This window comes from Panthera onca, chromosome D3 (genome assembly GCF_046562875.1).
Source record: "Panthera onca isolate mPanOnc1 chromosome D3, mPanOnc1 haplotype 2, whole genome shotgun sequence".
Taxonomy (NCBI): domain Eukaryota; kingdom Metazoa; phylum Chordata; class Mammalia; order Carnivora; family Felidae; genus Panthera; species Panthera onca.
This window is the reverse complement of record NC_138350.1, coordinates 8,180,986-8,205,922: the sequence shown is the minus strand read 5'-3', so window position 1 is coordinate 8,205,922 and position 24,937 is coordinate 8,180,986. Positions and strand designations below refer to the sequence as shown.

Genomic DNA, 24,937 nt, shown 5'->3' with positions numbered 1-24,937 from the left:
TGCTGTTGTTGTTATTGTTTTTTTTTTTTAATGTTTATTTATGTTTGAGACAGAGAGAGACAGAGTGTGAACGGGGGAGGGGCAGAGAGAGAGGGAGACACAGAATCCGAAACAGGCTCCAGGCTCTGAGCTGTCAGCACAGAGCCCGACACGGGGCTCGAACTCACGGACCGTGAGATCATGACCTGAGCCGAAGTCGGATGCTTAACCGACTGAGCCACCCAGGTGCCCCTGTTGTTGTTTTTTTAATGTTTATTTTTGAGACCGAGCGAGAGAGAGGGAGACACAGAATTTGAAGGAGGCTCCAGGCTCTGAGCTGTCAGCACAGAGCCCGACGCGGGGCTCCAACTCACGAACCGTGAGATCATGACCTGAGCCGAAGTCGGACGCTTAACAGACTGAGCCACCCAGGCACCCTGGGAATTAGTGTTTCATGAGGACAGAGTTTCAGTTTGGAAGATGAAAACGTTCTGGAGATGGATGATGGTGGTTGCATAACAATGTGAATGTACTTGATGCCAAAAACTGCATACTCAAAAATCGTTATGATGGTAAATTTTAGGTTATGTATATTTTGTCACAAGAAAAAGAAATAGCCCAAGTGGCAGAAAGATTAGTGGTTGCCAGGGGCTGGGGAAGGGGGAATGGGGAGTGATTGCTAATGGTTACGGGATTTCCTTTTGGGATGATGAAATGTTCTAAAATTATACTGTGGTGACGGTTGACAGCTCTGTAAATATATTAAAAACCACTGAATTGTACACATTTGAAATGAGTGAATTACAGAGAATGTGAATTATATCTCAACAAAGCTGTTAAAAGAAAAGTCCAAGTTGGCCATCTTAGGAAAAGTGCTAAATTAACAGATTCTTTTCATTCATTTGCCTTCATTCTCTCTCCTTCTTTTCCCGGCCTTCATTTATTTGGACATTTTCAAGAACTTACTATATGCCTTCCCCCTTTTCACATCTAACTTGTTGAGTATTCTGCTCTAATGCCCTTTAAGGCCTGGGGGGAAAGGAAAGGCTATTAAGGTCAGGCCGGAATAAATGGTGTGTTTGTAAAATGGTACAATAATATTGCCCAATAAAAATGAGATCAAAGGGTTTCACCAGGCCTATGAGGAGGAAAAGTTGAAAATCATCATCTCACAGACCATATCAAAAATCCGGATGAAAGCAGAAAGCTTCAGGCCCATGCCTAGCCATCTTATCTCTACGCGCAGGGGTCGGGCCATTCAGCACGTGGCCTATTCTCCTTTCTGGAAACATAACCTCTGAAAGTTCCCTTGCAGGTGTCTGACTGGCTAAGTCGCTGGAGTATGTGACTCTGGATCTCAGGGTCGTGGGTCCGAGCCCCACGCTGGGTATAGAGATTACTTAAAAATCATTAAAAAAAAAAATGTTCCCTTGCAACTTGAGAACATCTAGTGCAGCCTTCATTGTCAATGAAGGATAATGAGGATGACCTTCCTAAGGTCATGTGATTGCATTTCTGGAGAACCAGTCAGTGTGTTAGCTAGGGTCCAGAGAAACAGAACCAACAAGAGATACGTCTATCCGTATGTAGAGACATTTATTATAAGGAATTGGCTTATGTAATTATAAAGGCTAAAAAGTCCCACAATCTGCCATCTGCAAGTTGGAGACCCAGGAAAGCTGGCGGTGTAATTCAATTTCAAGTCTGAATGCCTGAGAACAAGGAGCACTGATGATGTTAAGTGCCAGTCTGAGGGCAGAAGACCGAGGACCCAGCTCAACTGGTCAACCAGAGGATTCTCCCTTCTTCTGCATGTTTGTTCTCAGTCCTCAGTGAACTGGATGATGCCCACACACAATGGAGAGGACAATCTGCTTTACTCAATCTACCAACTCAAGTGGTAATCTTTTCTGGAAACCCCCTCCCAGACACACCCCAGAAATAATGTTTAACCAGATATATCTGGGCATCCCATTGCCCAGTCAAGCTGACACATAAGATTAATCATCAAAACCAGCTTTGCAGAAAATACACATGGTGCTGTTTTCTTCAGGATGCTTCTAGCAGTCTTGAGTGAGATGACCAAGAATCTGGAGGTTTGGAAGTCATCAGATTGTTAAGGTAGGTTTCTCAGCTTTCTTCTGAATACTGGAAGTCATCGTATTAAAAGAAAAAATAATAATGAGGTTTAAATAGATTTTTCAAATTATCCCATCCCTGATTGTGACAGATTACAAAAAAGGGCCACAAAAAATCTTTCCTTCCCTCCCTTTGGCCTGTCCTTTGCAAAATAATTTTGCAGCTTGCTATTTCACCAGCCCTCAAATCTGGACTTGGGTTTGACTAATGTGACATTAGAAAATGTGACACAGGGGCACCTGGGTGACTCAGTTGGTTAAGCGACTGACTCTTGATTTTGGCTCAGGCCATGATCTCACAGTTCATGAGAGTGAGCCCTACATCGGGCTCTACATTGACAGAGTGGAGCCTGCTTGTGATTCTCTCTCCCTCCCTCTCTCTCTGCCCCTCCCCCACTCGCACTTGTGCTCATGTATGCATGCTCTCTCTCTTGAAATAAATAAACTTTTTAAAAAATGTGACACAAGAAGAGATATGAAGAGTGCCTGTGCATTAGGGCTTGCCTTTCCTTGCTGCTCTTGGGACCTGTGTGACCACCACCATGTGAATGAGTCTAGGCCAGTCTATGGGATGATTAGAGATACTGGCCAAGTTGTCTTGATCCACTCCAGCTGACCTAGAGCCAACTGCCAGCAATGTCAGTGAGGCCATCCTAGACCATCCAAGTCCAATTGAGTCAGCCCAGAAAAGAAGAATTGTTCAGCCAACCCACAGAACTTTAAGGGAAAAAAAAGTTTGTTGTTTTAAGCCACTATGTTGGAGGTAGTTTGTTACACAGCAAATGCTAACCGATACACAAACATTTAGTATGTTCTTAAAAAGGCTTATAACAATAACAACAACAACAACAACAAAATAATGTGTTAAGATTATCAGAAATTGCAGTAACAGGATTCCTGAGTCATTTTCAGGATATCAGAAGCCTATCCACTGCTTATTTGCTACCTGAACGCTTGTTCTGTATTGACACACTGAGGACAGAAATGAGCCACATGTGCAATGGAAGAGAACGGGAGTCCTGATCATAGGAGAGTGAATCCAGCTCTCATAGGGCCTCAGCAATAACTTCCTCCAGGCTGCTGGAGTCTGGTGACTAAGAGTAGTTCCCCAGGAGGCCCCTTGTGGTTTCCTGGCTTCAGCGTCTCGGATGAACTAGACTGACACTTTCCCGAATGCCTATAAGGTCGCATCACAAGCTATTAACTGGAAGAGAAGTAAGCTTTATCCAGTGAGTGAATGAAAACTCTGCCCAAACCACGTGTGATGGAAACACATGGGTAAAGCAGCCTAATTGTCTGACTGCCCCTCTCACTGCCTGGAAATGCTTGGGTCATTAGGGGGTGGCCTTGGATGTTGGCCCCACCATTCTGGCCCATGGCTGGTAGTCATTAGCAGGTCTAAATAAGAAGCATATGCCATTGTAGGTCCAAAAAAGCAAACATGTATAAACTGGGAACTATTCTCTACCAAATCAAGTGAGCTCAGGTTTATTAAGTGCCTATTACAGACTGACTCTGTAGGTGCTGGAGGTGAACGGGTCTACCTGATCCCTAGTTCATCTATTTAGTTGAGCTAGCATTTCAGCAGAAAACAATATAAATGTGGCAGAAAGGGATGGGGGTGGGGGTGAAAAGCTCCTGAAACTAGTCTTTTTTTTCTCTTTCTATGGGAACCAGAATTTACTGCCTAGAGTTTGAGAAGGACAGTTTGTGGTTGAATAAAACAAAATTGAAGTGGTAGGGACAGTAATTGATCTTACTTTGGGAAGTGGGAAAGAGAAGGATGTGAAGGAGTCAGCAGTAAGTGACCTGAGGTGGCTCAGGCCACTTCTCTGCCCTGGTGTCACCATCTCTGTAATGGTGGGGGCACCAAAGGAAATCCTACAGATAAAAGTTCTTTGTAAACTATGAAGTGTTATGGAAACAGTAGTTACTCTTACCGATGCCCTAATATTCTATTGTTATTTTTTTAATAAAAGGTAATATGTGCACATGATAAGACAAATTTTCAAAAATGAAATTTCCAACAGTGCAAAAGATATAAAGTATATTTTCCTTCTCCCTAGTCCTCCAGTATCAGTTTTTTTCCTGCCCCATCTAATTTAGATGTATGCATATAAACACAGGTAAAAAAAATATAATATAATATAATATAATATAATATAATATAATATAATAATATATAATATATACTTGTTTAACACAAGTAAGTGTATACCATACAAGACCATCTACACATTTTTTTATGAATTTTTTTTTTGTTTTGTTTTACAATTTTCTGCTTTTGGCTTAACAAGTTCCCTCCACCCCCCGGCTTTACTGAAGAATAATTGGCAAATAAAAAGCAATATATTTAAAGTAGACAAGGTGATGGTTTGATCTATGTAGACGCTGTGAAATGGTTCCCATAATCCAGTGAATTAGTATCTGTCGCCTCCCATGGTTACCTGTTTTGTTTTTTTCTTTTTTTAAACAACAGGTTTTAAAGATCCTTTTGGATCAGTGTGAAGCTCTGCCTCTTTCTCACTGCACAGCTGAGAATATCGCATCTTCCGCTGCATTTAGGATACTCTATGAGGCATCTGACTGCTCCCTGCTGATGGGGCTTCTGTTCTCTGTTCCAAACAGCACTGCGGGGGTCATCCTCGCGCGTTCATCTCTCCACCTTTGTTGGGCCAGAGGAAAGGGGCAGTTTCAGTGTTAATGGGCTCTGCCAGCTGTAGATGGGGACGTTTAACATTCGTCCCTTCTCTCTCTAATCCAGCGACAGGCAGTCGGTAGTGCTGCCAGGTCACCAGAACCTTGCCTTTGATGAAACCAAGAAGAAAAGTTTGTTTTTCTCAGAGAGCCCTCTTAGGCTTTCACTATTTTATATAGGAGAACGGTTTAGAGACCAGATGTTGCAGGCAGACTGCCACTGCCTGGGTTCCGATCCTAGCTCTAACATTTAATGAATGTGGCCATAGGCAAAACGACTTAAACTTTTTGTGCCTCAGTCTCCCCATCTGTCACATGGCAATAATAATCCTATCTACTTCGCAGGGCTATGCAGGGTTTCTCTACCAACCTTGGCCCTACTGACATTTGGAGGGGGATAATTCTTTGTGGGGGAGGGGAGTTGTCCTATGCACTGTAGTGTGTTTAGCAGCATCCTGGCCTCACTCACAGCACGCCAGTAACATCTACTCTTCAAAAGTTTTTTTTAAATTTGATTTATGGGAGAGAGAGAGAGAGAGAGAGAGACGGAGCACGAGTGAAGGAAGGGCAGAGAGAGAAGGAGACCCAGAATCCGAAGTAGGCTCCAGGCTCTGAGCTGTCAGCATAGAGCCCGACACGGGGCTCGAACTCACAAACCATGAGATCATGACCTGAGCTGAAGTCAGACACTTAACCGACTGAGCCACCCAGGCACCCCGCATTTACTCTTCAATTGTGATGACCAAGGATATCTCTAGACATTTCCAAATGTCCCCCGGGGCGGGGAGGAGGCAGTGCAAAATTCTCCCTTTCCATTAAGAATCAGTGGGTATTGTGAGGATTACATGAGTTCTTATGTAGAAAGCACTTAGGGGGCACCAGGATGGCTCAGTCGGTTAAGCATTCAACTTTGGCTCAGGTCATGATCTCTTGGTTCATGAGTTCGAGCCCCGCATCGGGCTCTGTGCTAACAGCTCAGACCCTGGAGCCTTCTTCAGATTCTGTGTCTCCCTCTCTCTCTGCCTCTTCCCCGCTCACACTCTCTCTCTCTCAAAAATAAGTAAACATTAAAAAAATATTAAAAAAAAAAAAAAGCACTTAGAACAGAGCTGGCCCATAGTGAATGCTATATAAGGACCTGCAATTATTATCATCCTCATTCTCTAGTCCAGGCCTACCTTATGGAAAATAAGTCGTTTTGGTAATATGGGGGCTTAGGCAAGACAGGGAGTATTGTTAAGCTGGTATCTGATTCCACTCTGGAATAAGAATCCAAGTCTTCATTCTGAGATGATAGGTCAGCAGTGCTAGCTAGTATTAATTATAGTCTGATCCCTCTGGGGGCTCTATTGTAGGGTTCCTAGTATCTTGTAGCAAACTTAACAAGCTCCCGTGCTAATGCCCACTTCAGCTGTCAGTGTTGCTGCACACATCAATTTTAAATCCCCTCCTGCAATTCTCCAAATGGTGCATGCTTCAAATCTCTGGTTTCCATAAATCTAGCCGCTGGAACAACAGGCGGCCCACAAAATTCACCCCAAAAAGGGGGGGAATGAAAACAAAAAGAGAGAAATGAGGAAAAACAAAAGGCTGAGTTTCTTTAAATTTCTGGCTCTGCGCAGTGCAAGCAATTCCAAAGAAGAGTAAAGAATTCTTTCTTCTGTGTCTATTTCAGCTGGCATCCAGCTTTTGCTTCGTGAATAATGTCACCGCATCATTATTCTGTCCCACAAGGTAAAACAAAATGAGCAACTTAACAACCAGAAGTGTGCTTGTGTGAAGGAAAGACTCATTTAAAAGCTTTTCAGATAATGTTGCTGTGTTCCCTACTATTTTGGCACCCCCCACCTCTGTTTTTTCAAATCTATGGGAAAGTTGTTACTTTGCACACAAGGTGTTTAAATAATGCCCTCCTGGAAGCACTCCACACCATACACTTTTTCTTTTTCTTTCTTTCTTTCTTTCTTTTTTCTTTTTTTTATTGCTTTTAGTCTTTTGGGATTCCTGGAGTGTCTACAAATAGATTAGCCTCTAAGAATTCTGAGTAACCATGGTTAGAAAAAAACACTGGTTTAATTAGCCATGGTCCTATTTTTGAAATTACATCTGCTCTCTCTCTTTTTTTAAAATGAGGATTGGTCTATGCAAAAACTTGAAGAGGATGGATTTTTGGGGGGTGCATGTTAGTTTTGATTTGAATTAATTTTCATGCTTTTGAAAGTGAAATCAAGAGTATTGAGTGAATAATGTATCATCATACATTAAACATGATCCAATGAAGAGAGCTGAAAAGAAATGATTGCAGAAAAATGAATTAGTGGAAATACTGGATCATCTGATGTGTGCTGCTGTTCTGAGAGATAGCAAATCACTCTTTGCATTTCTGCTTTGCGTGGTTACATCAGTTTTTCATCCCCAAATCCTCAGACTTGATTAATCAGTGAAGTGATGAAAATTAAAGGGCCCTGTGGCTCACTGAAGGGTCATTGAAAATCAAAAAGCAAGTATAGAATTCACAGGACTAGATTCCCAAGTTTGAAAGGCTCTCCCTATATGCCTCCTCACTTGATACTCTTTTCATTTCTGAAATAGTGGTTGGAATGGTAACAATTATTTTTGAAGTTTAAATTTTAGCAATATTTCTCAATCTCAGAACTCCTTTGGGACAATGTTCTTCATTGTCTTTGATGACAACTCTCCAGGGACCCTTGTTGGTTTGGTTTAAATGGCTGCCTGAAAGTCATTTGGGAAGCATTCAAAAATTTACATTCTATTGGATATAATATATCTGATTTCAGCATTTGTTTTTAAAGAATTATTTTTAATTTTAAAGATTCTATTTTTAAGTAATCTCTACACCCAACATGGGGCTCAAACTCACAACCCTGAGATCAAGAGTCGTATGCTCCACTAACTCAGCCAGCTAGGCACCCCTTTAAAGAATTCTGAACGCACATGGAAATCATAGGAAATGCACTTTTTTGGTCATCTGTATTGGCTGTCTTTTGCTGCATGACAAATTAGGCCGGGACTTGTTGACTGAAACAACAAAAGGGTTGGGAATCTGGTGTGGCTAAACTGAGCACCTCTAGCTCAGGGTCTCTAACAAAGCCTATTAAGATGCTTTGATCAGGGCTGTAGCCACATCAAGTCTGGATTGGGGGATGATCCACTTCCAAGCTCCCCACACGGCTGTTGGCAGCCGTCAGGTCCTCACTGCTGTGCTCATACACAACAATTCCTTGCCATGTAGGCCTCTTCGTAGGGTAGTTCACAACATGGCAGCTAGCTTCCTTCAAACACGTGAATGAGACAAGACCATCCCAAACAAAAGCCACAGTCTTTTTATAACCTAATCTCGGAATTGGAAGCCCATACTTTTTTCAAACTTTTTGTTTGAAGGAAGCCAGTAGGTCCGGTGGAAATTCAAGTGGTAGAGCTTTCATGGGGTCTGAACCCCAGGAGAACAGGATTGCGTGGGGTCATCTTACAGGTTGCCTACCACACCATTTGTCTTCAGGTGCATTATCCTGATACTTACATTTGTTTAAAAAAAAAAACTGTTTTTTTTTGGTTTGTTTGTTTTTGAGAGAAAGAGAGGGGAAAGAGAGAGAGAGGGAGAGAGAAGAGGAGAAGCAGAGGCAAAGGGGGGGGGGGGAGGAGAGAGAATCTTAAGAGGACTCCACACTGACCATGAGATCATGACCTGAACCGAAATCGAGTCAGACGCTTTACCAACTGAGCCACCCAGTGGCCCCCTGACATTTACATTGAAAGCTTAAGCCCCCTGAAGTGATGTCACAGTTGCTGTTAAATAGCCACATCTTTAGATGTCCAGAATTTAGGTGAAAGCTTTGCAATAAAACACATCCTTGGTTTTGGGTGGTGATCTTCCTTCAGCAAATAAAAAAGGGGTGTGTGTACAAAACAGACTCGATGGTAAAGGTTCTCTTGGTTTCCATTTTAGTATAAAAGCAGAAGTGGCGTTTTAATGATAAACCCTCAAACATCCCAGGTGTGGATGTAAAATGGCAGAGTCACTTTGGAAAAGAGTTTGATAGTATCTTTAAAAAGTTAAATATAGGGGTGCCTGACTGGCTCAGTTGGTAGAGCATGCAACTCTTGATCTCAGGATTGTGAGTTCGAGCCCCATGTTGAGTGTAGAGATTACTTAAAAAACAAAATCTTAAAAAAGACAAGAGTTAAATATAAATTTGCAATACCACCCAACATTCCATTTTTAGGCATCTGTTCAAGAGAGATGAAAACATGTATCCACACGAAGACATACTTTGCAAATGTTCATAGTGGTAGTATTCATAATAGCCCCCAACTTGAAACAACTAAAAGTCCACCAACTGGTGAGGAGATAGGGGAAATGTGATACATCCATACAATGGGATACTACTCAGTGATAATAAGTAATTAAACATTGATACATGCTATGACATAGGTAAACCTCCAAAACATTATGCTAAGTGAAAGACCACCTACTGTTATATTCCATTTATATGGATATGTCTAGAATAGATAAATCTGATGAAAGTAGATTAGTGGTTGCTGGTGCTGAGAATGGGAACCAGGAGTGAGTGCAAATGGGTGTAAGGATCCTTTTGGGGTGATGGAAATGTTCTGAAATTAATGGTGATGGTTGCATAACTCTGTGGATTTACTGAGGATCATTGGTTTGTAAACAAAACGGGTAAATTTTATAATATGAAAATTATACCTCAATAAGTTGTTGAACATATTTTCAACGATAGTGGGTGAAAACTTGGAGCTTTCTTAAGCCTAAACCAAATCAAGTTCAGCTGTCAGCTTCAGGTTTTCTTATTCCACTCCCTTCAGTCTCCCACCTGTCTGCAGTTTGGTCCTAAGACTTAATTCTGGGATCTTGATCCCAGACATGGGTTAACTATCAAATCATTAAACCAGAGAAAGTAGATTGTATTTCTATTATGGTCCTTCTATTCCCCCCCCCCCCCCTCTGTTTTTTTTTTTTTTTTTTTTTTTCATCTCAATTTCCTTTGGGTTAAATTTTAAAGGATTTTGCAACTGTTGGCTTAAAAGAATAGTTTTCTTTTTCTTGTCAACCTTCTTTTTACTTCAGATGGGAGATAAAGCTGATTTCCTACATTTCACATACTTGTAGAATATAATAATTTTTGCCTGGACTATCTAGGAGATTAATTTCCATTTGGTTACTGGAGACTTGTGGCTTAATCATTCTCCCAAGTGTTTCTATGTCTTTACCTTTATCTGACAATTCTGGTAAGTTGAGGGGGAATTTTGGTGTTTTCCCCCCTATCATTTCCTTAAGTAATTTTACTTAAAAGCCTAGATTCTTCACTCAAAAAAATTATCTGTTTGCTTCCAGTTTAATTGCAACACTTAAAAAATAGACTACTGTGCTGGCTAGCAATCGAAGTTAAAGTAAAACTTCTAAAGGGGTCAAGGTCTAAAGTTCGCACATTCTTGTGAGGTCTGCTCTGTTTCCACCACGGGAGACCCCATTATCCATAGCTCTACCAATCACGTACATTTCCTTTTGAGTCTCATGAATAAGGAAAAAAAGAAGTTCAAGTGAGGGAAAATGGGTTCAAATGAAGGTCAGATACCCAAAAAGAGCTTTCTGGCTACTATGTTGCTGGGGTGGAAAAAGTAGGGTAAAGGTAACCAGATGTGGGTGGCCCGGGGAGGTTGCTAGACTCCAAACTTGCTAGTCTTGGCAGGGGAAAAAAAAGGACTGCCTTTAGACATCCAGTAACGCGGTGAGAACCCACTGTGTGCCAGGTGCTGGGGATACAAAGACAACTATGGGATGCTTGTGTTCTAGATGCTTCTTACGTAGCAAGACAGTCTCCGCCCTGAAGGGACTCGCAGTCCATGCTGGAGGTTGCATCAGGTGGGGGTAAACACGGACTCTCCCAGCAGTCTGAAAACACTGAAAGATTACTGGGGGGGCGGGGAAGAAACACTTCCCTCCCGTCCTCTAGACTAGGCCGGCCCCGAGGGCGAAGACAGACACGCCCTCCCGAAGGGCAGACCCGCCTCGAGGAGGGCGGATCTGGGCCGGGCCGGCCGCCGGGCCCTCACCCGACCCCCGCGAATGCGGCCCAGCGCGGCGCCCGCTCCTCACGTGTCCCTCCCGGCCCCGGGGTCGTCTCACGTTCTGCTTCCGTCCGACCCTTCCGACTTCCGGTAAAGAGTCCCCTTCCCGCACCACCGCGCCCACCCGGCGTCGCCACGCGGCGTCTCTGTGTGCCCGACCCCCGATGCGCTCGGCGGCCGCAGCTCCTCGGGGCCCCGCAGCGGCCATCGAGCCACGCCGCTTCGCCGCGGCCAGGTGGCCCGGGCGGCGCTCGCTCCCGCGGCCGGCGCGGCGGGGCGGGCGGGGCGGCGGCGGCGGCGCGGCTCCGGGCCCGTATCCCTCCGCCGCCCCTCCCCCGCCCGGCCCCGGCCCCCCTCCCTCCGGGCAGCGCTCGCCTCCCTCCGCCTCAGACTGTTTTGGTAGCAACGGCAACGGCGGCGGCGCGTCCCTGCCCGGCTCCCGGCGGCTCCTCGGTTTCAGCGGGCCTCCCCGCCCCTTCGTCGTTCTCCTTCTCCCTCTCGCCGGCCCGGGCACCCCCCCGGCCGCGCCATCCCGCGCCTCCCCGCTCGGCGCCCGCGCGTCCCCGCCGCGCTCCGGCGTCTCTTCGGCGCGCCCGGCTCCCGGCTGTCCCCGCCCGGCGTGCGGGCCGGTGTATGGGCCTCTCACCATGTCGCTGAAGCCCCAGCAGCAGCAGCAGCAGCAGCAGCAGCAGCAGCAGCCGCCCGCGGCTGCCAATGCCCGTAAGCCCGGCGGCAGCGGCGGCCTTCTCACGTCGCCCGCCACCGCGCCGTCGCCGTCCTCAATCTCGTCGTCTTCGGCAGTGGCTTCCTCCTCCTCGGTGGCGGCGGCGAGCGCAGGCGGCGGGCGGCCCGGCCTGGGCAGGTGGGTGTCGCGCCCCAGCCCCCTCCGCTCCGGGCCTGGACGAGCCTGGGCCTCGCGTCCCCTCCCCCGCGGCCCACACCGTCGTCCCCGCCCCGTGACCGGCCTGGCTTGGTGGGGTGGGCTGGGGGCCCGCAGTGGGGGTGGGGCTCCCACTCCCCCTCTGGAGCCCGGGGGTTTGGGTGGGGGCCGCTGCGGGATCCCTCCGGAAATGTCAGGTCGTGTCCAGTCTCCAGCAACATCCCCATCCCCTCCCCCAAACGGTCAAGATGGAAGGACTGGGCAGCCTCCCCCTCTCCATTTAAGTGTTGGGGAGGGGTTCACAGGTCTCAGCATTTGTCAGTCTCTGTTCCTCCTTTAACCCCAACATGGAGGGGATGCTTGGGCAGCGCCCCCACCCCGCAGTTTAAATATTAACGTGGAATGGTCTTTAGGTTTTGGTTCAGTCTCTCGAAACTTGCCAACTCCCCCATTGGGGAATAACGAGGGAGGGGGGAAAGTTAGGGCAGCGTCCCCCCTGTCCGTTAAAGGGGCTCATCTGGAATCAGTAGGGTCTGTGAAGCGCCCCTCAGCACCCCCACTCTCTGTCCTGGGAAAGGTCGAAGAACCGGATTGAGGCGGGTAGTGGCCCCCCGCACCCCTCCGCATTTAAATCTAACACGGCGGCGGGGGCTCCCGGACGCCTCTGGAATCGTCGGGCTCCGTGCAGTCTCCCGCAGCGTTCCGCCCTCCCCCACCTGAGGAAGGGGTGGGGGAGTGCCCGGCCCCCTCCCGGCCTCCCTCCTTCCCCCGCAAGGCCTCTCCGCCGCGGGTGGTGGCCGATCCGCATTGCTGTTTCGAGGCCGCCGAGGAGAAGGCGCCTTTGAATAGTGGTGGGCGAGGGCCGGACCCAGGCGTGCGTCAGAAGTCCAGGCCAGATTGGGGACATAAGGGGATGGTGGTGGGGGGCAGGGAGCGGGCACGGTGCATTTTCCCCAACCCTCACCCCAATTTTTGAAATTTCGAGCGGAGAGGGATTGCAGCTGGGGACGTGGTGGGGTTCCTAAAGGCAGAAATGCAGGTGTTTACTTGCGTCGTCTCCCCCTTTCCCCCACCATGCACCTAGGTTTGTGGTAGGGACTAGGATCTCTGTGTTGTCTCAGTTAACCGGGTCTGACTCCGGAGGGTGTGTTTGTGCGGGAAGGCCTGTTGGGGGTGTGTGTGTGGGGGGGGGGGGGTTGTCAGTTCGTGTTTCACGAACTAAGAAAAAATGCTTAGTGTTCAAACGGGGCAGCAAATGTCAATAGACTCCATTCCATTGTGGCCAGTGTCCTTAACTTGGGGAGTGCCGCCAGGGCTCACCAAGGGCACGCAAGACCATTTCCCTTGTGCCCCGAGCCCATCCGTGTTGCCGGCACTACCGTGCCTTCGCTAGGCCTAGGCGGGGTTGGCAGATTCGACGACGAGGGTCCTCCCTAGACAGACATCCTGGGCTTTAGAAGGTGGGGTAAGGGGATTTTTTTTTTTTTTTTTTTAATTTCATGCACTGAGTTTTCTTTTTGAAAACAGGTTTTCAGCAATCTATTTCCAAAGAATTCTCATTTATGACAGGAGAAGTTATCCGTCAAGATGAATCAGAGCTGATTTTTAAGGAATTGTGCTTCCTTCTAGGGAGGGGGAAGGGCCAACATTGGTTTTCTTACTTCTACCCTACCCACACCCCCAGAGTTGCCCCTTCTCTGAACCACCCACAAACGTTAACCTAGTCCAACTAGTTCAGATGAAGTGCTTATTTTCCCAGCTCTTTCGCTTAGGATTCTGTAATTCCGTTTCCCTTTTTCACTGGCATCCATAGTGAAAAATGGAAAAAATTTTGTACATAATTTTTATTGAAAAGGATATCTTTTTTTTCTTCTTAGGTCTCAGAAATTTAGCAGATATATTCAGCTTGTTCAAATAATTGAAAAATAATACTTATGCTTTTAAGTTGCATCAGCTCTCCTTAGGCTTAAAAATTTAATAATAAAGAATTTGTTCCGGAGTGGCTTAAGTGATCAAAAAAATATGGAATGTTTTAGTACCAAAGATCTTTTTCTGTTTCTTGAGGCTTCACGAACATCCAAGGTTAATTTAAATTCTTCCTTGCTTTAAGTCCTTGTTCTTTTATTTGAGACATACATTCTGGCCCTTAACTCATTTTGATAGGTAAGAGATGTTTTTATTCTTATACAGGATTTTAAAGGTACTTGTAGAATTCCTTTTGATTTTGAACTATTGTTCCTGGGTTCTTTGTAAATTGATTACAATTTCTAGAGTCTCCTCACATTACGTTTGTGTGTATCAGCAGTTAAAATACGTTTCTGGGGCCAAAGGTGAGGAGAGAGAATGCAGCTTTGGGTTTGACATGTTGAAAAGTAGTAAAATATTCTTGAATGTCTAGAAATTCACATGTCGTCTTTAAATAACATTTCATCATACTTGACTTTTTTTTTTTTTTTAACTTGAATAGTGGATTTTCATGGCTTTCAAAAACTTATTCTGTCTTAAATTGTCATGTATGTTTTAGAAGGTGGTTTTATATTAGAACAACATACCCATAATGTTAAAGTCTGCATTAATCTAATTCTTATTTTTGCCTTTTACATTTTCATGTTTATGTGGCTTTAGCGATTATGTATGTTATTTGTGTTGTTTTTTTCTCCTTAGCATTGTGTTACAAACTTTTTTTAGGTTTTTGGTTAACCATTCTCCTATTGTTGGAATTTGGGTTTCCACCTTTACTATGCTAGATAGTGGTGCAGTAAACATCTTTATACTAATAGCTTTTGGCTTCAGTCTAATTATTGCCTTAGAGAAAGTTCCCAGGAGTGGTTTTTACTAGGTCAAAGGGCTTCAGGATTTTTATGGCTCTTGCTAGCTGTGCCATATTACTCTTCAGAAGACTTGTATTAGTTTCCATTGCCAAGAAGGTGGCTCTTCTATAGAATGGTTTCTTTGTCAAACACTGTGGGGGATTTTCAAGGGAAAAGTTGCACTTACTGTCAAGTGAATACGTTATTAAGTGCTTTTGTTAGCTACCTGATTATTTATACTTGAGTTTGAATTTGGTTTCTCTGAGGACTTAATGAAATAATATATGGGAAGATGCTTTGAAAACAGTAACTGTTAACACTAATGAGGATACATGGTTTATCTATTGTGCTCATACTTCCAAAGACTCAGTTACTTAGTAGAGGAATGAAAGTTCTGAGAAACTTGTTCTGAAGCTTTTGTTGTTGTTAATCTCCCTTATTCATCTAAAAGTATTTTTTATTAGTTGTTAGCCAGTGACCAAGCTATCTTTGTTAACTTTTATATAATTTCATGGCACTATTGGGAATTATCACTGGCTAACCCATATCTCTTCTACTCCCACATTTTCTTCCCTATTTAAAAAAATAATGGGTTTACAATTCTGTTACCCCATTCCCAGTCCTAAATAATATAACATTACAGTTTCTTTGGATACAGGATTAAATGTGAATAAAAACTTATTTTAGTAGTTTTCAGCTTAGTACTTTCATTGCTGCTTTCTCTGAAGGCATTGCAACGTGGAAATTACGCTGCAATGTAGTGTAATTTTTCATCATGCTTCCACTTAAATATTTGCAAGATACTCATCTTTTAAAATATTTCTTAGAAGAGCCTAAAAACCTTGACATCATTGAACACATAAAATGATTGAAAATCTATGTACAGGCAGTTATAAGTGCTTGGGATATGCCAGTGAATAAAACAAAGATAGCTGCTTTTCTGGTGTTTACAATTTAACGTAATGAACCAGACAATAAACAAGAGACATTAAATTAGCACACTAGATCTGATATTAGGTAGGAGCTATGGGGGATTAGAGGAGAGCAGATTAAGGGTATAATATGGGAATGTGGGGAAAGGCAGTGGGATGCAGTTTTAAATGGGTTGGCAAGGCTTCTTTGAGCAGGTAACATTTGAACAAAGTTTTGAAGGTGAAGTAGTTAGCCATTTGCTTTTGATCTAGATTAATTAGTCATATGGCCCCATTTGTAATTTATAAGGTTTAAACTGCATCATCCTTTATTAATTCATTCTTTTACATGTGTATTGATAATAACGAAATTTGTAGTTGGACCAAAAAAAAAATTAATTGGCATTTTTAGGTCATCAGAGGTGAGCTATAGAAGGCTATTTATTGAAAGGTGTACATTTTTGGTTTTCTACTGGGCTTATTTATTTTAACCTAATTGGCTTAATTTTCATTCTCAGTACCTAGAGAAAAAATACACTTTTTAAGTTGGGCAAACACCTACATCAAATTGTCTATCTTTGTCAAAAAAGTAAGCCTGTAGTTGCTTAAAGATACTGCATTTGAAAAGTCAAAACCTTCATGGTGTATTTTCCATGTCTAATTGGACCGTTATAATTTTACACAGGGGATGTTAACTCATATCATAACTATTCAATAGCCATATGTTTTGACTTAAAGGAGGAACTGATTTTTAAAAAAAAAAAATTGTTTTTGGTCCTATAGCTGTGTTAGAATTTACTTTTACCATGGCAAAGTGTGTTTTTATTTTGTAATTGTTATTTTTTCCTGGTTATTTCTTATCTCATTGAACTGTTTCACCGTTCAGAGATGTAAGGCTAATAGGGCACTGCAGTGCCTGGGTGGCTTAGTCGGTTAAGCATGTGAACTCTTGGTTTCAGCTCAGGTCATGATCCTCTGCATTGGGCTGAGGTGGGCTGAGCTGCCAGAGCAGAGCCTGCTTGGGATTCTCTGCCCCTTCCCCTGCTCCTTCTCAAAAGAATACTTAACTAGGACTTAAGAATGTAGAATAAAGGAGGTTAAGGCATTCATAGATGTCAGAGAGAAAACCGGTCCTTGGTTCTTACTACAAACGTTTCCAATTGACTAAAGGCTGTACAACACTCCATTAGAATAGAGAAATGGCTGTGGGGGAAGCCAAGTCTGCAGGAGAGGGATAGCCGGGCTGGAGGCCACAGCTCAGGTCCAGGACGGCAGGTTAGTGCATTCACCAGAAAGCACTTGCTTTCCAGTCTCTGGGATGCTGAGGATTTCCTTAGACAAGAGCAAAGTGTTTTTGTTTTTGTTTTTTTAATTAAAAAAAATTTTTTAGGGGCGCCTGGGTGGCTCAGTCAGCTAAGCGTCCGACTTCAGCTCAGGTCACGATCTCACAGTTCATGGGTTCGAGCCCCACGTCGGGCTCTGTGCTGACAGCTCAGAGCCTGGAGCCTGTTTCAGATTCTGTGTCTCCCTCTCTCTCTGACCCTCCCCCGTTCATGCTCTATCTCTCTCTGTCTCAAAAATAAATAAACGTTAAAAAAAAAAAATTAAAAAAAAAATTTTTTTTTAAATGTTTATTTATTTTTGAGAGAGACAGAGGGTGAGCAGGGGAGGGGCAGACAGAGGAAGACACAGAATCAGAAGCAAGTTTCAGGCTCCAAGCTGTCAGCTCAAGAGCCTGATGCGGGGCTTGAACTCACAAAAGGTGAGATCATGCCTGAGCCAAAGTCCGATGCTTTAACTGACTGAGCAACCCAGGTGCCCCGAGCAAAGTGTGTTTTTATACCTTGAAAAAGGTGTTAAGTTTTTAGAAGATTTTTTTCCCTGGAATTAAAATTTTCTATTTTGGGTAGTGATAGTATTTTTGTATCCTATAAAGAGTTGAGCCTGAACAAAACCCTGATTTTGTAGCTATTTCAAATGAATGTGACAACTTTGTTGGACATGTAAATAGAGTTTATTAACAGGCCTGTCTGCTACTGTATCTTTTTAAGTGAAAGTACTTGTTTCTGTTTGTTTGGTTTTTGGTTTGTTGTGAAGCATATCTGGGTCATCTATGACTGTTACCCTACCAATATTTTAGGTCAATACAGTGGTCTTTTTTAGCAAGAGTGTTACTAAAATAAAAAAAGTAGAAAGCTCTTTCCTCTTGAGGTCTTTTTGCTTCCTTAGATGTTAGTCTTAAAAAATAGGGATGTTTTTGTCAGAAAATTTACTCATCAGGGAATGTGAAGCTGGTATCAAGCCTTTGAAAGGTTGTAGCATCTTAATCTAGAATTGTAACGTTCAGAATTTTAATTTTGAACTCCTAACGTTTCCTTGCATTACTTATGCTTGGGAGAAGTTCGAACTGTATCTTAATGTGTTTTCTGATATCCTTAAAGTATATTTTTCTACTCAAAAAGAACGTCTTACGCTTTTGAATCTTCTTCGTACAACAGTAGTATTTTCCATTGAGGTGCTTGCCAAACAAAGCAGATTTGCAGTTTTGTAGGCAGTGGTGTCATGAACCACTTCCCTGTTATTTAAAACGCCAATTAATTCAAGAGATTTTTATATCTCTTATATATATTTAATATATGTATAAAATTTCATACTTTGTGATAGGAAGATTTGTAGAGAATGTGGTCGCTGATCTGCAGGGGATCTTAAGCTGCCTGAGTATAACGGAGATAAGAGATGTATTTGAACCAGTGTCCAGAACAGGTTTCTTCTTCTTTTTCTTTTTTTTACCTTTTTAAAAAAATTGGAGCATAGTTGACACATAATGTCACATTAGTTTGAGGTGTACAACTTAGCGATTTGATATGTTTATGCATTATGCTATGTTCACCACAAGTATAGCTACCATCTGTCCCATTGCATCACTATTAAAATATCATCGACTGTTTTCCTTATGCTCTTTTTATTCCTGTGACTGACTTCATTTCCCCCTCTTCCCCCCAGAGCTGTCAGTTTATTCTCTATATTTATAGTTCTGATTCTGCTTTTTGTTTATTCATTTTTTTCAAGATTCCATTTAAGAGTGGGATCATATGGTATTTGTCTTTCTCTCTCTGACTTATTTCACTTAGCATAATACCCTGTAGATCCATCCATGTTGACTCAACAGAATAGATTTAGTCTTTTTGTTTGTTTGTTTGTTTAATTTTCTGTGTGTGAGAGAGAGAGAGAGAAGGGAAGGAGAATCCCAAGCAGGCTCTGTGCTGTTAGTACAGAGCCTGATGCAGGGCTCAGTCCTGCGAACCATGAGATCATGACCTGAGCTGAAGTCAAGACTTGGACACTTAACTGTTCCACCTAGGCACCCCAGAACAGATTTATTCTTGAAATTAGTAGAGAAACAATCTTGTTACAGGTACTGCCTCATTTATATCTGAAAGTTCTGCCTCTTGTAATTTGAAAAATAGTAAGTTGTAAATACTCATTGTAGAAAAGATTGCCGAGAATCAAAAAACCCAAACTTCTTTAAAATCATCCACAATCTTTCTTTGAGTAGCTACTGTTGGAAGTTTGGAGTTCATCTTTTCAGACTTTTTATAAACATATATATGATAAACAAGAGGGAATCAAATGGTACATACTGTTTTGGATTCAACAGTATATATTGTCTTTTAAAATATTTCCCTCACGCCTGGGTGGCTCAGTTGGTTAAGTATCTGACTCTTGATTTGGCTCAGGTCATGACCTAAAGGTTTCCAGCCCCAAGGCAGGGCTCCCTGCAGAGCCTGCTTGGGATTCTCTCTGCCCCTCCCCTGCTCACACTCTCTCTGTATCTCAAAATAAATAAATAAAATAAGCTTGAAAGAATGTTTCTCTCCTAAAACTCTAGAATTTTAGAGGAGGATGAAGAAATAACAGAAAATCTTATTTTAAAGTAGAAGGGAAAAAACCCTAAGCTTCGAAAAGTTAGGGGACTTGCCCAAACAACTTATTTGTAGAATTTTATTATATCCCTCTCTTTAAATAAACACAGACCTAGACGTAAACAAGATCATGCTGTGCATTTTACAGAATGCGACAACCACAGGCAGTCCTTGACCTTCAAGATATCTTTTTGTAACCTTGAGGTTTGGCTCGGTAAAATAGAAGGTCTGGTTCTTTATCTTTTTAAAAAATACGTGTAATTTTGTGCATATGTGGTATGAAATCGACTTAAATGTTAAGTCCTTGGTTGTATTATTTTTAATGGCTTGGTATTATGAGTCGGGGGTTGCTTATGAAAATTTGTCAAAACTATTAACCTCAGGTTTTATTTGCTGAAAATTATTTTCAGTTGTGGTCATGTGAAAATCTGAAATTCCTTAAAAAAATTTTGTTTTTATTTAATGTTTATTCATTTTTGAGAGAAAGAGCATGAGTGGGGTAGGGGCAGAGAAAGAGGGAGACACAGAACTCAAAGCAGGCTCCACGCTATCAGCACAGAGCCTGACGTGGGGCGTGCATGAACTCTCGGGCTTGAACTCATGAACCGTGAGAACTGTGAGAACCTGAACTGAAGTTGGACGCTGGACCAGCTGAGCCACCCAGGCACCCCTGAGATTGCTTTTAATTTATTTTTACGTTTTTAGACTTTTTTTTAAATATTTATTTATTTTTGAGAGAGAGAGAACGCTGATCAGGAAGAGAGAGAGGGAGACACAGAATCTGAAGCAGGCTCCAGGCTTCGAGCTGTCAGCACAGCCTGACTTGTGGTTCAAACTCACAAACCCTGAGATCGTGACCTGAGCCGAAGTCAGACACTTAACTGACTGAGCCACTCAGGTGCCCCTTATTTATTTTTATATTTTTAAGGTTTTGTTTTTAAGTAACCTCTACAACCGTCTTGCGGCTCAAACCCACAGCCCTGAGATTAAAGAGTCGCATGTTCCACGGACTGAGCTAGCCAGGCGCCCCTGATATCCCTTTTAGTTTAAAAATATTCTAATGTGAATTGCTTATAGTATTAGCCTTGAAGTGGCTGTAAAATAACAATTTCATACCATGTTTAATAGCTAACTGCATTTTGGGAACTGGATAAAATGTAATTCTATGATGGTGTCTTTGTAAATCCCATCAGTTTGTGGTATGAAACTTGTCGGTGATGTAATAATGAATGTGACTTACTTTTATGAAGTATATAGAAACTTCAGAATGTTGTATTCTTTTAAGAATATTACCATGAGATGCTTTACCTAACAGTTTTGTCAGTGGTCAAATACTTTTGATTGCCTCTATGTTCTTAATGCGTTTTATGAATCAAACAATATTTTTAGCAGTAATCTTTGTAAATAGTCCAAATTAATCTTGATTATAGTTTTAGTTAAAGAAAAAGCTAGTTTTGTACTAAATTGTGCATTTTTCTTTTGGGTCTCAAAAACTTTTTTTGTGGAGATTGTGTAGTTATTTTCATTACTGAAATACACTTGATAATTAAGTAAAGACGACCTACAGTTTTTACATTGAAGCTTGTGGAGATTATAGAAAGGACGAGTTCTTCATGGCCTCTTTCAGAGTTTATTTGCTTTTACTTTACGTGATTTACACATTGCCAGCAATAGAAAGGCAAAACTTTTAGAGGTGAACACAATGACAGCAGTGAGAAATAAAAATAGCATGACAGAAATTTAAGAGATGAGAGAATTACAAAAAACAGACATGAGAACTAAAGAATATTTCATTTGGCTCTTAGTTACAATTCTATGCCTTAGTAGACTGAATCATTACTATTTCATAGCACAGTGTTGTTAGTTGATGTGCTCATAATAGTGACCTAAGACAAAGTTAAATTGCTTTTTATATTTTTCGAACTGTAGGTCATGACCCCTTAATAAATTGTAAAATCACTCTAGTGGGTCATGACGAGCATTTTTAGAAAAATGAAAAAGAGTAGAAGATACTAGAATGCATTGCATCGTTAACTTCTGTTTGAGTTAATGTGTATATACTGTATTACAATGTACAATGTAATACTTTGTTGATGTCACTGATTAGAGACATTGAGATACAGTAAAAGGATTGAGGAAGGGTTTTGTAGTTATATCTAAGCTGGGGTTGCCAGAATTAGCAAATAAAAATATAGGATGCTCAGCTGAACTTGTATCAACAGTGACTAATACTAAAGTGTAGTGTGTCCCACATTGCATGGGACAAAATTATTCATTTATCTGAAATTCAGATTTAATGGGGCATCCTTTATTTAATCTGGTAACTTCAGTCTAGGGTAGAATCAGGGTTTACCCCTTGGTAACTAAAATTTAAGCTCTGTGAGGGCAGAAACTTGATTTTGTTCGCTACTGTGTACCAATCTTCTGGAGCAGTGCTTGGCTGTAGGTGAGGTGTTTGAATGATTGGGGCAAGTCACTCACTCTTGTGCTCTGTTTCTTCATTAAAAGGGGAAAAGAGTACCTTAAAAAGTGAGATTACTAAATTTCTGTTACATTCCATTCTTGGTACATAGTAAACTCGTAGTATGTTTGTTTGTTTTGAGAGAGGTGGGTGGGGGACGGGCAGAGAGGGAGAGAGAATCCCAAGCAGGCTCTGCACTGAATGCAAAGCCTGATTCAGGGCTTGAACTCAAGAACCGTGAGATCATGACCTGAACCAGAGTTGGATGCTCAACCAGCTGAGCCTCCCAGACACCACCCCCCACCCCGCCTTTTTTTTTTTTAAGAAAGATTGTAGGGGAAGGGAAAGACAGAGGGCACAGGGAGAGAGAATCTTAAGCAGGCTCCTTGCCCAGTGCAGAGCCCCACATGGGGCTTGATCTTACAACCCTGGAATAATCATGACCTGAGCAGAAATCAAGAGTCAAACACTCAACTGACTGAGCCACCCAGGTGCTCAGGTCTCAGTTGTTTAGAATCATACAGATTTGGAGTTGGAAGTGGCCCTGGTGGATTTTTAGTTCTCATTCTTCTTTACACGTGAGGAAACTAAGGCCACAGAGCTTATTTGCTAGAGTTCTCCCATCACTGGCTGCATAGCTGGCTTTAGAATCTTGTTCCCTTTTCTTTCTAATATAATCTATTTCTTTTTTCTTTAGTTTCTTTTTAAGTTTTGATTTAAATTGCAGTTAGTTAACATGCAGTGTTCGTTTCAGGTGTACAAATAGTGGTACTAATAAGATTTCTTAAGACTCGTTTTCAAAATTTGGTATTTATTCAGTAATGTAAGAAAAGATCCATCTATCCAGAAAAAAATCATTGTCTAAGTTTTTCAGTTAGCAAAGCTTTTACTCTACTTTTGCTCTTTTTTGTTTTGTTTCCTATGTTTCAAGTGAAAGTGTCTCTTCAGTCCTTTTATTATTTTTTTCTTCAGTCCTTTTTTTTTTAGTTTATTTATTTTGAGAAAGAGTCTCAGAGAGAATGAGTGAGGGAGGGGCAGAGAGAGGGAGAGACAGAATTGCAAGCTGGCTCTACATCACCAGTGCATAGCCATGTGGGGCTCAAACCCACAAACCATGAGTTCGTGACCTGAGCTGAGATCAAGAGTCAGACTTTTAACCACTGAGCCACCCAGGTGCCCCTCTTCAGTCTTTTTATTCATTTATTTATTTACTTATTTTATTATTTTAAAGAAAAAAATTTTAATGTTTATTTTTGAGAGAGAGAGAGAGAGACAGACAGAGTGCAAGCAGGGGAGGGCAGAGAGAGAAGGAGACACAGAATCTGAAGCAGGCTCCAGGCTCTGAGCTGTCAGCACAGCTCAGAGCCCGACGCGGGGCTCGAACTCACAAACTGTGAGATTATGACTTGAGCCGAAGTCAGGTGCTTAAGCGACTGAACCACTCAGGCACCCCTCTTCAGTCCTTTTTTTTTTTTTTTTTTTTTTTTTTTTTTTTTTTTTAATAATTTAACTTATTTTTTATTTTTTAAAATTTACATCCATGTTAGTATATAGTGAAGCAATGATTTCAGGAGTAGATTCCTTAAGGCTCCTTACCCATTTAGGCCATCACCCCTCCCACAACCCTTCCAGCAACCCTCAGTTTGTTCTCCATATTTATGAATCTCTTTTGTCCCCCTCCCTGTTTTTGTATTATTTTTGTTTCCCTCTTCAGCCCTTTCAAATGAAGTTCCTCTGTAGTGTTTCTACCTGTCATTCTTTTCCTTTCTTCTGTGACTATCCTGTTCCGATCCTTATCCGACATGGCAAGTAGGTTTCACTTTGTATGCCAATTCTGATTGATTAGAATGTTATGTAGAGCATTCTGAGATTTCATTTAGTCTTGGGGAAGAAATGTGGATAGAGAAGGAGGTGAGGTGAGTCTTTATATCATGGGCGCCAGAGGGTATGTACTCACTGTAGCTTAGCAAGCATCCCAGTTGGTCTCTCCATGTCCAGACACTTCATCCATACTCCACGGCCCTAAGACTCTTCCCCAAACATTCATTATGTTCCATTTCTACTGAGAAACTTTTAGCGGCTCTCATTATTAGCTGAATCAAATCCAGACTATTTGGCCTGATAGCCAGGTCCCTTTACAGATTGTGTACACTGTATTTATTCTCCAGGTAAAGCAGATTATGCCAGTGTAGTCCTCTTCATCCTCTTAAACATAGTCTTTAATGGCTCAGCCCAGATCTTCTCTTGTAGTGCCTCACTGTATGTACCTTGGGAAAATGTGGTTCCTCCTGTGCTGAGGTAGCTTTTTTGGCAGGTGTCATTCCTGTGGTTTTGAACACACAGGGCCTTGTATTTAAGTGTAGCAACTCCTCCCCTCACAAACTTTCTCCTTAGAATGGACTCAGATAGGAGCAAAGCTACTTCCTAGAACAAAAGTGAGGTGTTTTGGGTTTTTTTTCCTGGTTTATGTTCATTTCATAGTCCACCATCCCTGTTATTTGTCAATTTTCTGTGTTTACTGTGTTTAAACTTAGTCTATTATTCCTAAAGCTGTCATTTTCATTCAACAAGTGCAGGAGCAGTGAGTATTGACAGTGCCGGTCGGAAGAACACATTTAACTATGGTAGAAATGAGAGATTGGGGCACTGGCTGCCCTAGTCAGAAGAGCATGTGACTCTTGACTTCAGGGCGGTGAGTTCAAGCCCCACAATTGGGTGAGAGATTTCTTAAAATTGAAGAAGATGAGAGATGAAAAAAAAGAGTATTAGGAAAATGATGGGTTGGGACAGGATGGGTTATTCTGAAGGAGAGAGAACAAAAGTACCACGTCTAGTCAGTAATAATCCACCAAAGATAAAGAGAATTAATAGATGAAATGGAAAAACCTGGAAGTTCGCAGCTAATGGTGCTAATTTGGGAGAAGGCTAACATAGTGACGGTGCTACTGCTGGAACCCCAGTCAAGACTTGCAGATAGTGCCCCCGACACACAGTCCTTGCATGTAGGGTCTGGGCTGCCTCCCATGG

General features: G+C 42.4%; 1 protein-coding gene and 1 long non-coding RNA gene across 13 annotated transcripts in view; one reads left to right on the top strand and one right to left on the bottom strand.

The window, feature by feature from the left end:
- Positions 1-1,558: 1,558 nt before the first annotated feature.
- Positions 1,559-10,940, bottom strand: LOC132665358 (uncharacterized). The gene is made up of 3 exons (XR_009604092.3): positions 10,662-10,940; positions 4,565-4,782; positions 1,559-2,127 (listed from the first exon to the last, which is right to left on the bottom strand). It is a non-coding gene; the product is annotated as an uncharacterized LOC132665358 (long non-coding RNA).
- Positions 10,941-11,073: 133 nt separating this feature from the next.
- Positions 11,074-24,937, top strand: part of ATXN2 (ataxin 2) — a 128,332-nt gene continuing 114,468 nt past the window's right edge. For 6 of the 12 annotated variants that reach the window (XR_009604089.3, XR_009604090.3, XR_009604088.3 and 3 more), the window contains exon 1: positions 11,074-11,787. Coding sequence is in view for 6 of the 12 variants with exons in the window: in XM_060612307.3 (XP_060468290.3) it covers positions 11,090-11,787 (698 nt within the window). In the remaining 6 variants the exon portion in view is untranslated. The remainder of the gene's footprint in view (positions 11,788-24,937) is intronic. The other 6 variants (XM_078435803.2, XM_060612301.3, XM_060612307.3 and 3 more) reach the window with 5 other exon arrangements.